At 43.2% G+C, this 13,284-nt stretch overlaps 1 protein-coding gene across 1 annotated transcript in view; it reads right to left on the reverse strand.

The window, feature by feature from the left end:
* LOC120860952 (synaptic vesicle glycoprotein 2C-like) overlaps positions 1–13,284 on the reverse strand; it is a 169,344-nt gene that overhangs the window by 23,152 nt on the left and 132,908 nt on the right. Inside the window, exons 4-7 of the mRNA XM_040236661.1 lie at positions 9,740–9,873; positions 9,202–9,291; positions 4,541–4,651; positions 3,882–3,970 (exon numbers count right to left, since the gene is read on the reverse strand). Of these exons, the coding sequence (XP_040092595.1) occupies positions 3,882–3,970; positions 4,541–4,651; positions 9,202–9,291; positions 9,740–9,873 (424 nt within the window). The remainder of the gene's footprint in view (positions 1–3,881; positions 3,971–4,540; positions 4,652–9,201; positions 9,292–9,739; positions 9,874–13,284) is intronic.

Raw genomic sequence — 13,284 nt, forward strand, 5'->3', positions numbered from 1 at the left:
AGGGGAAATGCTTTCAATTTTTCACCATTGAGGATAATGTTTGCTGTGGGTTTGTCATATATAGCTTTTATTATGTTGAGGTATGTTCCTTCTATTCCTGCTTTCTGGAGAGTTTTTATCATAAATGGATGTTGAATTTTGTCAAAGGCCTTCTCTGCATCTATTGAGATAATTGTGACCGCCAGGACATTTAAAATGATGCATGTGGCTGATGTTATATCTTCACTGGACAACACGGCTCTAAACTGGTGCTTCCCACCCAAAGCAGGGTCCCTGGACCAGCACCATCAGCATCACCTGGGAACTTGTGAGAAATGCAGACCCTTGGGCCTCATCCAGACCTGCTGAATCAGAAACTGTAGGGTGGGGTCGTCCAAGGAACTCGTCTGATACTCAAGTTCGAGAACCACTGCTCTGATTTATCCCCAGTTACACTGAGCTACACAGGGAAAGAAGTGGTTATGAGAATCACTTGTGCAGATAGACAAGCTAGGTTTAGAATCCTGGCCTTGGCACTTACCAGCCATGTGATCTTGGGTAAGTTATCAAAGCATCAGTTACCTGCCATCTCTACTATCAGAATGATGAAAGTAACCACCTCCATGGCCAACTGCTTAGATTAAATGGAATGCAAAATACCCAGCACATAGCGAGTGCTCAAAAGACTAAGTCGTTTTTATCATCAGCATTGTCATCAGGATTCCTGAAATATCTCTGCCTTGGGATTCCATAGATTCCAGCCTCTTGTCTTCACAGGTCATGAAATAATTACTACAGGGGTGTGAGTGGTGGCCACTGAATATGAAATGACTCTGGAGGCAGCAACCCTGCAGGGATCTCTATTCATATCCAGAGGATACAAATCTTCAAAAATGGCAACAGTGAGGGAAGCATGACACCCTGGAACATTCATCATCAATAACATGGAGGAGTTTCTACTACATTCCATTTATTCAGCCAGTGTTTACTGGATAGACACTGAATGCTACATATTGTTTGAAGTTTCAGGGACTGTATAAGGAAATCATAAAGCTTAAAATGTGGTCAATAACAGGTAAGTAAACAAAATAAATCATAGATATTATCCTGCAACTCTTCACATTTCAAGGGCAAGACGTTTGTTTTGCTTTTTCTTTGGATCTAGCCAGTGTTTAGCACATAGTAGAAACTTGCATGCGTCCATGCTAAGTCGCTTCAGTCGTCTCTACTCTGGACCCTATGGAGTGTAGCCTGCCAGGTTCCTCTGTCCAGGATTCTCTAGACAAGAATACTGCAGTGGGTTGCCATTTCCCCCTCCAGGGAATCTTCCTGACCCAGGGACTGAACTTGCATCTCCTTATCTTCTGCATTCAGTTCAGTTCAGTTGCTCAGTCTTGTCTGACTCTTTGCCACCTCATGGACTGCGGCATGCCAGGCTTCCCTGCCCATCACCAACTCCCAGAGCCTATTCAAACTCATGTTCATCGAGCTGGTGATGCCATCCAACCATCTCATCCTCTGTCGTCCCCTTCTCCTCCCACCTTCAGTCTTTCTCAGCATCAGGGTCTTGTCCAATAAGTCAGTTCTTCACATCAGGTGGCCAAAGTATTGGAGTTTCAGCTTCAATATCAGTCCTTCCAGTGAATATTCAGGACTGATTTCCTTTAGGATGGACTGGTTAGATCTCCTTACAGTCCGAGGGACTTTCAAGAGTCTTCTCCACCACCACAGTTCAAAAGCATCAATTCTCCGGTGCTCACCTTTCTTTATAGTCCAACTCTCACATCCATAGATGACCACTGGAAAAGCCATAGCCTTGACTAGACGGACCTTTGTTGGCAAAGTAATGTCTCTGCTTTTTAATATTCTATCTAGGTTTGTCATAGCTTTTCTTCCAAGGAGCAAGCGGCTTTTAATTTCATGGCTGCAGTCACCATCTGCAGTGATTTTGGATAAATCAAATCTCAATAATGTCTCTCACTGTTTCCATTGTTTCCCCATCTATTTGCCATGAAGTGGTGGGAAGTTTTCTGAATGTTGAGTTTTAAGTCAACTTTTTCACTCTCCTCTTTCATTTTCATCAAGAGAGTCTTTAGTTCTTCACTTTCTGCATAAGGTACTGTCATCTGCATATCTGAAATTATTGATATTTCTCCTGGCAATCTGGATTCCAGCTTTTGCTTCATCCAGCCTGGCATTTCACATGATGTACTCTGCACAGAAGTTAAATAAGCAGGGTGACAATATACAGCCTGATGTACTCGTTTCCCAATTTGGAACCAGCCTGTTGTTCCATGTCCAGTTGTAACTGTTGCTTCTTGACCTGCATACAGATTTCTCAGGAGGCAGGTAAGGTGGTCTGGTATTCCCATCTCTTTAAGAATTTTCTACAGTTTGTTGTGATCCACACAGTCAAAGGCTTTGGCATAGTCAATAAACCAGAAGTAGATGTTTTTCTGGAACTCTCTTGCTTTTTTGATGATCCAGCAGATATTGGTGATTTGATCTCTGGTTCCTCTGCCTTTTCTAAAACCAGTTTGAACATCTGGAAGTTCATGGTTCACATACTGTTGGAGCCTGGCTTGGAGAATTCTGAGCATTACTTTGCTAGCATGTGAGATGAGTGCAATTGTGTGGTAGTCTGAACATTCTTTGGCATTGCCTTTCTTTGGGATTGGAATGAAAACTGACCTTTTCCAGTCCTGTGGCCACTGCTGAGTTTTCCAAATTTGCTGGCATATTGAGTGCAGCACTTTCACTGCATCATCTTCCAGGATTTGAAATAGCTCAACTGGCATTCCATCACCTCCACTAGCTTTGTTCGTAGTGATGCTTTCTAAGGCCCACTTGACTTCACAGTCCAGGATGTCTGGCTCTAGGTCAGTGATCACACCATTGTGGTTATCCGGGTCATGAGGATTTTTTTGTACAGTTTTTCTGTGTATTCTTGCCACCTCTTCTTAATATCTTCTGCTTCTGATAGGTCCATATCATTTCTGTCCTTTATTGTGCCCATCTTTGCATGAAATATTCTCTTGGTATACCTAGTTTTCTTGAAGAGATCTCTAGTCTTTTCCATTCTATTGTTTTCCTCTATTTCTTTGCACTGATCACTGAAGAAGTCTTTTCTTATCTCTCTTTGGTATTCTTCGGAACTCTGCATTCAAATTTGTCTCCTGCATTGGCAGGATGATTCTTTACCACTGAACCCCCTGGGAAGCCCTGACAACTATTTATTGAGCACTTATTTTGTGCCAGGGTCATATATATCAGTGAGCAAGACAGTTTAAATCTCTGTTCTCACAGAGCTTCCAGAGGAGGAAGACAGAGCCTTCTTTATTCCTATAGAATGAAAAAGCTTTTTGTCTATTAGAAGATGATAGAAGGCACAATGGGGAATAATAAGGCTGAGAAGGGGACAGGGAATCTGAAGGGGGACTGAGAAGCTGTAGTTTTAAAAAGGTACTTGGGGAAGTATCACTGAGAAGGTGGCATAGGAGGAAAGCCTCAAAGGAGGAGAGAAATGAGCTGGACCATGTCTAGGGGCAGGGCACAGACCAGAGATAGGACATGTTCAAGAAAGTCCTGGCACATTGGAGGAAGAACAAAGAGGCCAGCAGGGATGGAGCTCCGCCAATGAGGAGAGAGTGGAGAAATCATGGGAGCAGAGCATCCTTGGTCTTATCGAACTTTCCAAACACCGTTGGTTTTGCCACCCCAGGTTTATGACAACATAAATAAAATGATTGCTTGATAAAAACTGTAACTGTTAGCAAATCTAAAAAGAAAAAAAAATTCTAGAGTTAATAGCATCACAGTATAAGAGAAGAAAGCAGCGAGGTTGGGAGTTACAGTATGGAAATTTAAAGATTTCGTTCACCAAAAACGTAAGGATCACTTACCCAAAGGACAGCGTGAACCATACAATCGTGAGTTTTATGGTATTTTCCCTGACTGGGTAGGTGAAACATCTCATAAAAGTCAACCAAATCTGTGAAATATCAGAGAGTTAGTTTTCTTATGCCAGTCCTTAGGCAACTCTACTTCCCAACCCCCTCTGACAAATTATAAAAAAATGTTGCCTTTTCTTTGGGCTGGATTCATTTGGACTTAAAATGTAAAAGCTAAAGGCTGTTGCTGCTGCTAAGTTGCTTCAGTGGTGTCCGACTCTGTGCGACCCCATAGACGGCAGCCCACCAGGCTCCCCCGTCCCTGGGATTCTCCAGGCAAGAACACTGGAGTGGGTTGCCGCTGCCTTCTCCAAAGCTAAAGGCTACAGGAAAGCAAATGCTGGAATTTGTATTTATCAGCTTCCAACAGACAGGTGTACCCCGTCACTGGTAGGATTCCTTGTTTAACACCTTCCCTCTCCGCCAAAAGCAACGTCTTGGCTACCCCACTGATTGCAAGGGAATCCTATTACCTGGTCCCACACCAGGAGTCAGGTGCCCTGGGCAGGAGCGGGAAGAGCCCCACTCGCGGGGAGGATTCTGTCAACCCTGTTTCTGACTAACCTCCAGCGACAAGTGGGCCCGCGAGTCAGGGTGGGCTTGTTACTTACGCCATACAGTTCTGTGCGGATGCGAACAGAGCACCTCCTGAACCACGTTCCCGTGTCGCTCTCAATTTCAATCAGTTCGTCTATCTGTCTTGGGGTTTTGATTCTGTTTACCTGTAAGGAGCAACGGAGGGCAAAGTGCTGAGTTTTCGTCTCTGAAGTTGTAGCGTTTAGGCTTACAATTTGTTTTTAAAGGAGTGAAAGCTGACGCCAACAAAAAGAAGGAAGCAGATGTTTGATACATAAGCAGGTATCCATAAATATGAGACCACTGGTGTCAGTATACAGACTCAAAGGCACCCGAAAGAACTGAATAGAGAATGAATGAGAGGGTGAACATCATAAAGAAGAGAGGGAAGAGTAAGTAGTAATGGAATTAAATGAAACAAAATGCCCTTCTCTGAATCACGACTAAAAAGGCACACATTGGGAGGTGGGGGAGGGAAGGATTGAGAGTTTGGGATTAGCAACCTTTTACAAGGAGAACGGATAAACGACAAAGTCCTACTGTATGACACAGGGAACTATATCTTGTGAAAAACCATAATGGAGAAGAACACGATAAAGCATGCCTATACATGCATAACTGAATCCCTTTGCTGTACAGTAGAAATTAATACAACACTGTAAATCAACCCCATTTCAACAAAATAAATTAAAAAAAAGGCACACACTAGCAGATAAAACTCCAGATAGAGTCACTTGTGGATTAAGAATTACTTTGCTTAGACAAAAGTGACTGAACACACTTTTCTTTGGAACCTACTTGCTGCTGCTGCTGCTGCTAAGTCGCTTCAGTTGTGTCCGACTGTGCGACCCCATAGACGGCAGCCCACCAGGCTCCCCCGTCCCTGGGATTCTCCAGGCAAGAACACTGGAGTGGGCTGCCATTTCCTTCTCCACTTACTTGATGAATTTGGCCCCTAAACAGAGTTCTTAGAACTTTCCCATATAACTTCCATTCTTGACCCTCTCTTCCTTCTCTCACAGCCAAATAGTGTGCGTTCAGTCATGTCTGACTCTTTGCAAGCCCATGAACTGGAGCCCACCAGGCTCCTCTGTCCATAGGATTTCCCAGGCAAGAGTACTGAAGTGGGCTGCCATTTCCTCCTCCAGGAGATCTTCCTGGCCCAGGGGTCAAACCCATGTCTCCTGTGTTAGCAAGCAGATTCTTTATCCCTACCATCACCTGGGAAGCCCAAACCCACAGTGACTAGTCAGCAAATACCCACAGGTGACCTGAAGCTGAAGTCCAATGAATGAGTTTAAGTTGCAAGCACCAACACTGACTCTTCAGTGACAGAAGGGGAACAAATGATGGAGGTATAGCCTGTATCCCTGACTTAAGCTAGCCTCCTCCTCCTAAGGAAAAGAGCCAAGAGTCAGGAGAAGCAATGCTTTCAGCACAGAGAATGAAGCCTGAAAAGAGGGGGACAAAAAAGGAAAGCATTTTTCCTTTGTGGACCTATCCCATCTTACCTTGTTAGTCAGAACCTACCTGCTTTTGACAAACCCGAGAGAGGACAGGAACGTGCACACACGCTATCCTTGCCAGGGATAACTTCTGAACAGATCTTTCTGCAGAGATTGCCAACATCTGAAGCAGTACTTCTACTGCACAAAACCAGGTACCAAGACTGGCTTTTGACAGAGGTGATTTCAGGACCCTCGGTATCTTTCAAATTATACCAGGTGGGCAGTAGCCTCTCCCTGGCTATGTAAATAAAGATGTCTGTATTTAGTGACGATGATGTCTGAGTTAAAACCAGGATTCCAAATAGGGTCAGCTACAAACCATTCATTATTTTGTGGCACTCTAGAGTTTTGTTTCCTTTTTAAATCACAGGGGTATTCCTTTTTTTTTTTTTTTTTAAAGATAGCATCACTGACTCAATGGACACGAACTTGAGCAGGTTCCAGGAGATAGCGGAGGACGTGGAAGCCTGACATGTGGCAGTCCATGGGGTCGCAAAGAGTCGGACATGACTTAGCGACTGAATAACAAATCTTTTTTTGTATTGAATGAAAGATTCATTGAATTCTATAGTGTTTCACAATTTCAAAAGTTTCATGCAGATTATTTCATATAATCCCATAATAATTCCTTTTTCTCCTACCCCTTTACTGTCCTTCTCCTCTCCTCCCCCTTCTACCCACTGCTAACCACTAGTTTGTTCTCTATACCTGTGAGTCCACTTCTGTTTTGTTATATTCACTAGGTTGCTGTGTTTTTTTAGATTCCACATAAAAGTGGTATACAGTACTTGTCTTTCTCTGTCTGAATTATTTCATTTAGCACAATGCCCTCCAAGTTCACCCATATTGCTGTAAATGGCAAAATTTTATTCTTTTTTATGGCTGAGTAATATTATGCTGTTTATAATATCATCTTCTTTATCCATCCATCTGCTAATGGACACATAGACTGCTTCTGTATCTTGGCTATCATAAATAAAGCTGTGAACAACGGGTTGCATGGGTTCATGTATCTTTTCAAACTAACATTTTTGAGTTTCTTTGGATGTATACCCAGGAGCAGGATTGTTAAGTCATATGGTAGTTCTATTTTCAGTTTTTTGAGGAATCTCCCTACTGTTTTCCACAGTGTCTTCACCAATTTACACTTCTCACCAACAATGTACAAAGGGTCCCTTTTGTCCACATTCTCACCAACATTGTTATTTGTGTTTTTTTGACGAAGGCCATTCTGACTCAATATATTACTTTTGAGAGGCTTCTTCTCCATTCATTAATGTTTGTTTGTTTGTACATTCTTTCATCAGTACCCATGGGAGCCAGAACTGGTATAGACCCTGGAGATGCAATCATAAAGCACTGTGCTCTCTAAGCAATTACCATATAAATTAGAAAGTATCCCAGTGGAAATCTGCACCAGATGGGAGAGACATACTGTACAGAACACCCAAGCTGACCTGGGAGTGAGAGAGAAGACTTGATGGGCTGTGGAATTTGAGCTGGATCTTATGGAGAAATATGTCATTTGCCATGTGTTATCAATGATTTGAAGGGCATTCCAAGTGGGAGGAATACCACATGCAAACATCCAGAGGTGTAAGAGAAAAGACTGTATTGGAAACTGCAATTAATCTTTGTGACTCCTGAAGAATGGTGCAAGGGCAGAGGGCGGGGAGTAGGGAGGAATGAACCAAATCAGTGGCAAATAAGGGTAGAAAGTAAGAGACAATGATGAGAGATATTTAGGATGGAGAATAATAAGATATACTGGATTTTTTGGACATAATAGAGATAAAGGAAAGAAAGAAATAGGATAGTTTTCAGGGGTCTGGTTTTGGTGGTGCTGGTGGCACTTGCTGATAAGTCTTCGGACAAAGAAGAGATTTGGAGACTCTTCAGGTGAGAAGTTCAGATTTAGAAATTCAGAATTTGAAGGGCCTCTAGTACATAGGAGTATGGCCACAAAGCCCTTCAACATGTATGTCTGGAGCTCAGTTTGTCCATTTGGAGAAAAAGATCTGGGAAGTAGCTGAGATCAGCTAAGGAGAATGTGAATGAACTTAAAAGAGGAGTTTGCTGCAAACAACGTCCTGAAAAACAGTATTCAAATTAGGTACACAGGAAGAAGACCTTTGAGGAAGGCATGTGTATTTGCCGTGTTGTAGATATAATAAGAAAAAGATCAAATGTGTCATGGTGGAATCCTGTGATGACTTTGGAAGTCACATATAAGTGATGGAGATGACCCATTCTTTTAGAGTGATCCCATCTTATTCCCACCTAACCTTTATACAGTCATATTAATGTAGATGATCATGAATGAACCTGGTAACGCAGACCTTCTGGAAGAAAAAGCAGGTTAGCAGGACAATGAGGTTCTCCAGAGACACCTTCTCAGAAATCTTGGGTAGAGGGTTTATTCTCAACCGGCTGAGAAGAGTTAGGTAACACCGAGTATCTACATGACACCTTAGGGTTCCTTTTGCCTTATGATGCTTTAATTTACTCTTCCTCTATAGTGCATCTACTCAAAAGAAGGGTTCACTCAAAGGATTCCAGGTCCTCAATGATGGATATCCATTATTTACCTTTGTTCCTCCATTACACTGCAGAAAACATTTATATCAATTAAGAATCTGTGATCATTTAGATAGAAGCCAGACTGAATTATATTTCATATTACGAAAAATCTATTTCATATTAAAACTGTAATGAGTCAATAAGTGTCAAGGGATTGTTTAATCAGGAACTATTTCACTTATTTTAAGAACTATAATTGATACTGTTTATAAGACATTGAATATTTTGCTTATATCACCTTTAAACCTAACTTAGACATTTTTGATATAATTACATGTTGCCTATATCAAAGGATTTAAAAACCACTCTTTTTTATTTTGGTGGAGGTTCTGAGAAAAAAAATACTGTTATTTCCAAAAAATACTATGCATTCAAGTTTTTATTAGTTTAGATGAGTTTTGTCATTGAGAATACATTTTGTAACTGGAGGATGGAAGACCATTCCATGCAGAGGTAAAAGCAAATACAACAGCAGTGTGGCAGGTAAAACAGCAAGTATGAGAAGAAACGAATGGTTGGTGCAGTGAGAGAGGAATTTACGACCAGGCCTTTTCAGAAAAGGTTTCTCGGCCTTCGGCATAGAGGATTCACCGAGAAGCAGTACTCACCGTGAAGACCTTCTCAGGCTGACCCCGTGCTCTCATGTTTGTGTCGTGAATTAATTTGAGAATCATCCAGGCTTCATCATGTTTTCCAACCTAAGTGATATGAGTAGACAGTGAACGGCCAGGAGGTGAAACACACATGCTCCCCGATTTTCCAATAACCATGTGATACTGTCAGATCCCATTGGGTGCAACAGTGCAAATGGTTTAGGCTCATCCCGTTGGAAACACAGACTACCTTGATACCCTGAGTGCAGCAGCAGCTCAAGGAACAGTGTTTCCTTTATAAACAATAAGGCGCGTTTTCTTCATTGAGGGAAACCACCTGCTTGAGGAGGAACATAGGTGCTTTCAGGCCATGAGGCAGCCTTTTCACATGCTGGTTGTTGAAACCATGTCTCCATGAAACCAAACCCTCCATAGTTCTGTAGCAGGAAGGAAAAATGTACCTCCTGAAGAGGCAAACATACTCTCCTAGGATTAAAAGGAACTTGTTTCAATGTCTCTGGCTTCCTTGAGTATTTGCAATGATGAACGTTACCTCCAGCAAGAACCGTGGGCTTTCGGGCATGAACGTGAGGGCCACCACCGACGAGGCACAGGGGAGCGCGCAGACGATGACAAACACACGCCAGCTGTGGAACTGGTAGGCTGACCCCATGCTGAAGCTCCACCCTGGGAAAGGAAGAGGGGAGGGGTGAGGAGGAGCGAGGAGCCCACGCCATTGTGAGCGTCCACACCTGGAATCGATTAATGGTCAACTCTTACCACCCCCAGAAGAGTGAGCTGATCTGGGCATTAGCCACAGTGACCAGCTCAACTTGAAGATGGCCAATAACCGTGCTGAGAAGAAAGGAGCTTGCAATCAAAGCAGGCTGGGGCTGGGGATGGAGGTGTATGTATATTTCTGGACAAGCAAACTGCAAAGACCAAGGTCAGTGAATTTGGGACAGTGCTTTCTCCAGCAGACTCCTGGGCTGGGTATCCCCTGTTTGCTCCTTCAGATTACTCTGGACCCTTGCCTCTGCTGTGAGCCAGGAACCGGCCCTCTGTGGGCCACAGGGACTGGCTGCCTTGTCCATCGGCTCCCAGCTGGGCTGGATGAAGGAAGCACTGGCAGGAGAACAGAGGGTGGGATCAGGGTTCAGGATATTTACTCCCCCTCCCTCCCTTCTCCCCTCACCCTGGACGCATGGAGGTTTGACAGTGGGTGTGCTCATCCCTGGGAACCTTCTCATGGAACCACAGCTCTGGTCAGGTTCTGGCAATCCCACTCTCCTCTTGACTCCTGAGGTGTGAGTGAGGACAGGAGGCCCTTCCGCTGCTAGCTCCAGGGTACTTTATTATTCTGTATGGGTTTCTCTTGACCATTCCCACACAGCTCTTTTCCGTGACTCCTGCTGAGGGTGTCACTGGTTCCTGCCAGCATGCCAACCAGCACGATGATTAAGACCTGGCATTTGCCCATGCTTCCACACACATACGTCATATATAATGAAAACAAGCAAATGGGATACCAACAGAAATCTCTTCGAGAACTAAAAGAAAACCAATATTTGAATGAATATAAAATGGTTGAAAGCAACATTCCACCATGATTCTAAAGGAGAAATAACGAAGCATATCAAATCTAATTGAAAACAGAGAAGAGATTTATGGAGGCAGAGATGAATTATGGTGAGGCAAAATTCTAATTTTTGCAATGCTTGGTATTTAGAAGGCTGCTGTGAGCAAAAGTCAGACAGTCTACATTCCATCCCCAGGAGAGCAGTGTAATTATTCACTGTTTGCCCAGGGGCCAAGAGAGATTCTGAAGGTGACATGAGGTCCTCAAGGCCAGGCAGCTGAAGTTATATACCAGAACCTTCTCCACCGGGGTTTGAGGTGGAATCTTATACCACACATGTCCTCATGCCTGTGCTCACTCTTAAACATGAGATTTGTTGGTAAATTATGTAAACACCACTGACATGTGACATCAGCCCTAGATTCATGAGCATTTTCTGGGAATTTAACACATGAGGACTCTGTGGACTGCTAAATTAATTACATCATAAACTGTGGGAGGGGATGTCTACTCTCAATGTTTTCTGTAGCAGAAGTTCAAACGTCTCAAATATCCAAAATACAGAGGAAATTCTATGATGGAACTAAGAAAACACACCATGTTCACTTCACATTGGATCTGAGAGCTTCATATAAAGGAATTCTTTTTCAAAAGGGCTGGAGCCGACAGAAACGGGTCCCCACCTATATCTCTGAGCTCGCCTGCTGCTGGCTCCCTCATTCCCTTGGTCCATCTCACCAACATGCTGCTGGCTCTCTGAATGCACAAACCTTAGTTCCATTTTAAGGGCTTTGCCTTATTTCCCGGGAAGCCCAGCCTTGCATTGAAAGGATGGTGGTTGTACATCAGCCAGCCTTTCTAAGGGTGTTGGAGTGAGAGAGTGTTCAGTATTTCTTGCCCTCAGTGAAGTGCTCTCAGGGTCTTTGCATTTGACATTTTCTGTGCCTGAACTGCTCTGAGCATTTGCAAACGTGGATGCCTCCTTTGTACTCTCCAGGTCTCAGTTTAAGGTCATTTCTTCAGAGAGGCCCCAACCCTCAATTCCACTTTTATCCTCACGGCCTGTCTTATTGTCTCTACAGCACTTACCATTATGTAAAGCTGCGTATCCACTGATTTGTTTATTTGTTTACTGTCTATCCCTTTCCGCACCATGAAAGCAGAAAGTCTGCTTTTGTTGTTCATCAATATCTCTTCCGTGCTTTTAGCCAGTCCCAGTCCATAGGAAGCATTCTTTAAATATTTGCTAAACAAATGCACACACATACACACGCACACCCTTTTGTGTGTCTGCATGTATACATGAACATATACAGAATCACTGAAGGCTACTAAGACATTAGTTACTCAGGTTTTCTTTTGAGCATTTTTTTTCTGAATCTGCACTGAAAATAAACAACCACCCTGATTTCCTTTTTCAGTTAAATTTGCAGTTTGTATCCAGTAAAATTCATTCATACTTTTTAAACTGCGTTGTTCTGTGAGTATGATAAATGCCAGCGTCATGTACGCATCATCCTAATCAGGACCCACACTGTCCCATCACCCCAGAACATTCCTTCCTGCTGCCCCTTTGGAGTCAGTTCAGTTTAGTTGCTTCGTCATGTCCGACTCTTTCCAACCCTACGCCAGGCCTCCCTGTCCATCACCAACTTCCAGAGTTCACCCAGACTCATCTCCATTGAGTCGGTGATGCCATCCAACCATCTCATCCTCTGTCGTCCCCTTCTCCTCCTGCCCTCAATCTTTCCCAGCATCAGGGTCTTTTCAAATGAGTCAGCTCTTCGCATCAGGTGGCCAAAGTATTGGAGTTTCAGTTTCAACATCAGTCCCTCCAATGAACACCCAGGACTGATCTCTTTTAGAATGGATTGTTTGGATCTCCTTGCAGTCCAAGGGACTCTCAAGAGTCTTCTCCAACACCACAGTTCAAAAGCATCAATTCTTCAGCGCTCAGCTTTCTTTATAGTCCAACTCTCACATCCATACATGACTACTGGAAAAACAATAGCCTTGAATAGACGGACCTTTGTTGGTAAAGTAATGTCTCTGCTTTTTAATATGTTGTCTAGGTTGGTCATAACTTTCCTTCCAAGGAGTAAGCATATTTTAATTTCATGGCTGCAATCACCATCTGCAGAGATTTTGGAGCCCAGAAAAATAAAGTCAGTCACTGTTTCCACTGTTTGCCCATCTATTTCCCATGAAGTGATGGGACTGGATGCCATGATTTTAGTTTTCTGAATGTTGAGCTTTAAGCCAACTTTTTCACTCTCCTCTTTCACTTTCAAGAGGCCCTTTAGTTCCTCTTCACTTTCTGCCATAAGGGTGGTGTCATCTGCATATCTGAGGTTATTGATATTTCTCCCGGCAATCTTGATTCCAGGTTGTGCCTCCTCCAGCCCAGCATTTCTCATGATGTACTCTGCATATAAGTTAAATAAGCAGCCTTGACGTACTCCTTTTCCTATTTGGAACCAGTCTGTTGTTCCATGTGTAGTTCTAACTGTTGCTTCCTG

This window comes from Oryx dammah, unplaced genomic scaffold (assembly GCF_014754425.2).
Source record: "Oryx dammah isolate SB20612 unplaced genomic scaffold, SCBI_Odam_1.1 HiC_scaffold_11210, whole genome shotgun sequence".
NCBI lineage: Eukaryota > Metazoa > Chordata > Mammalia > Artiodactyla > Bovidae > Oryx > Oryx dammah.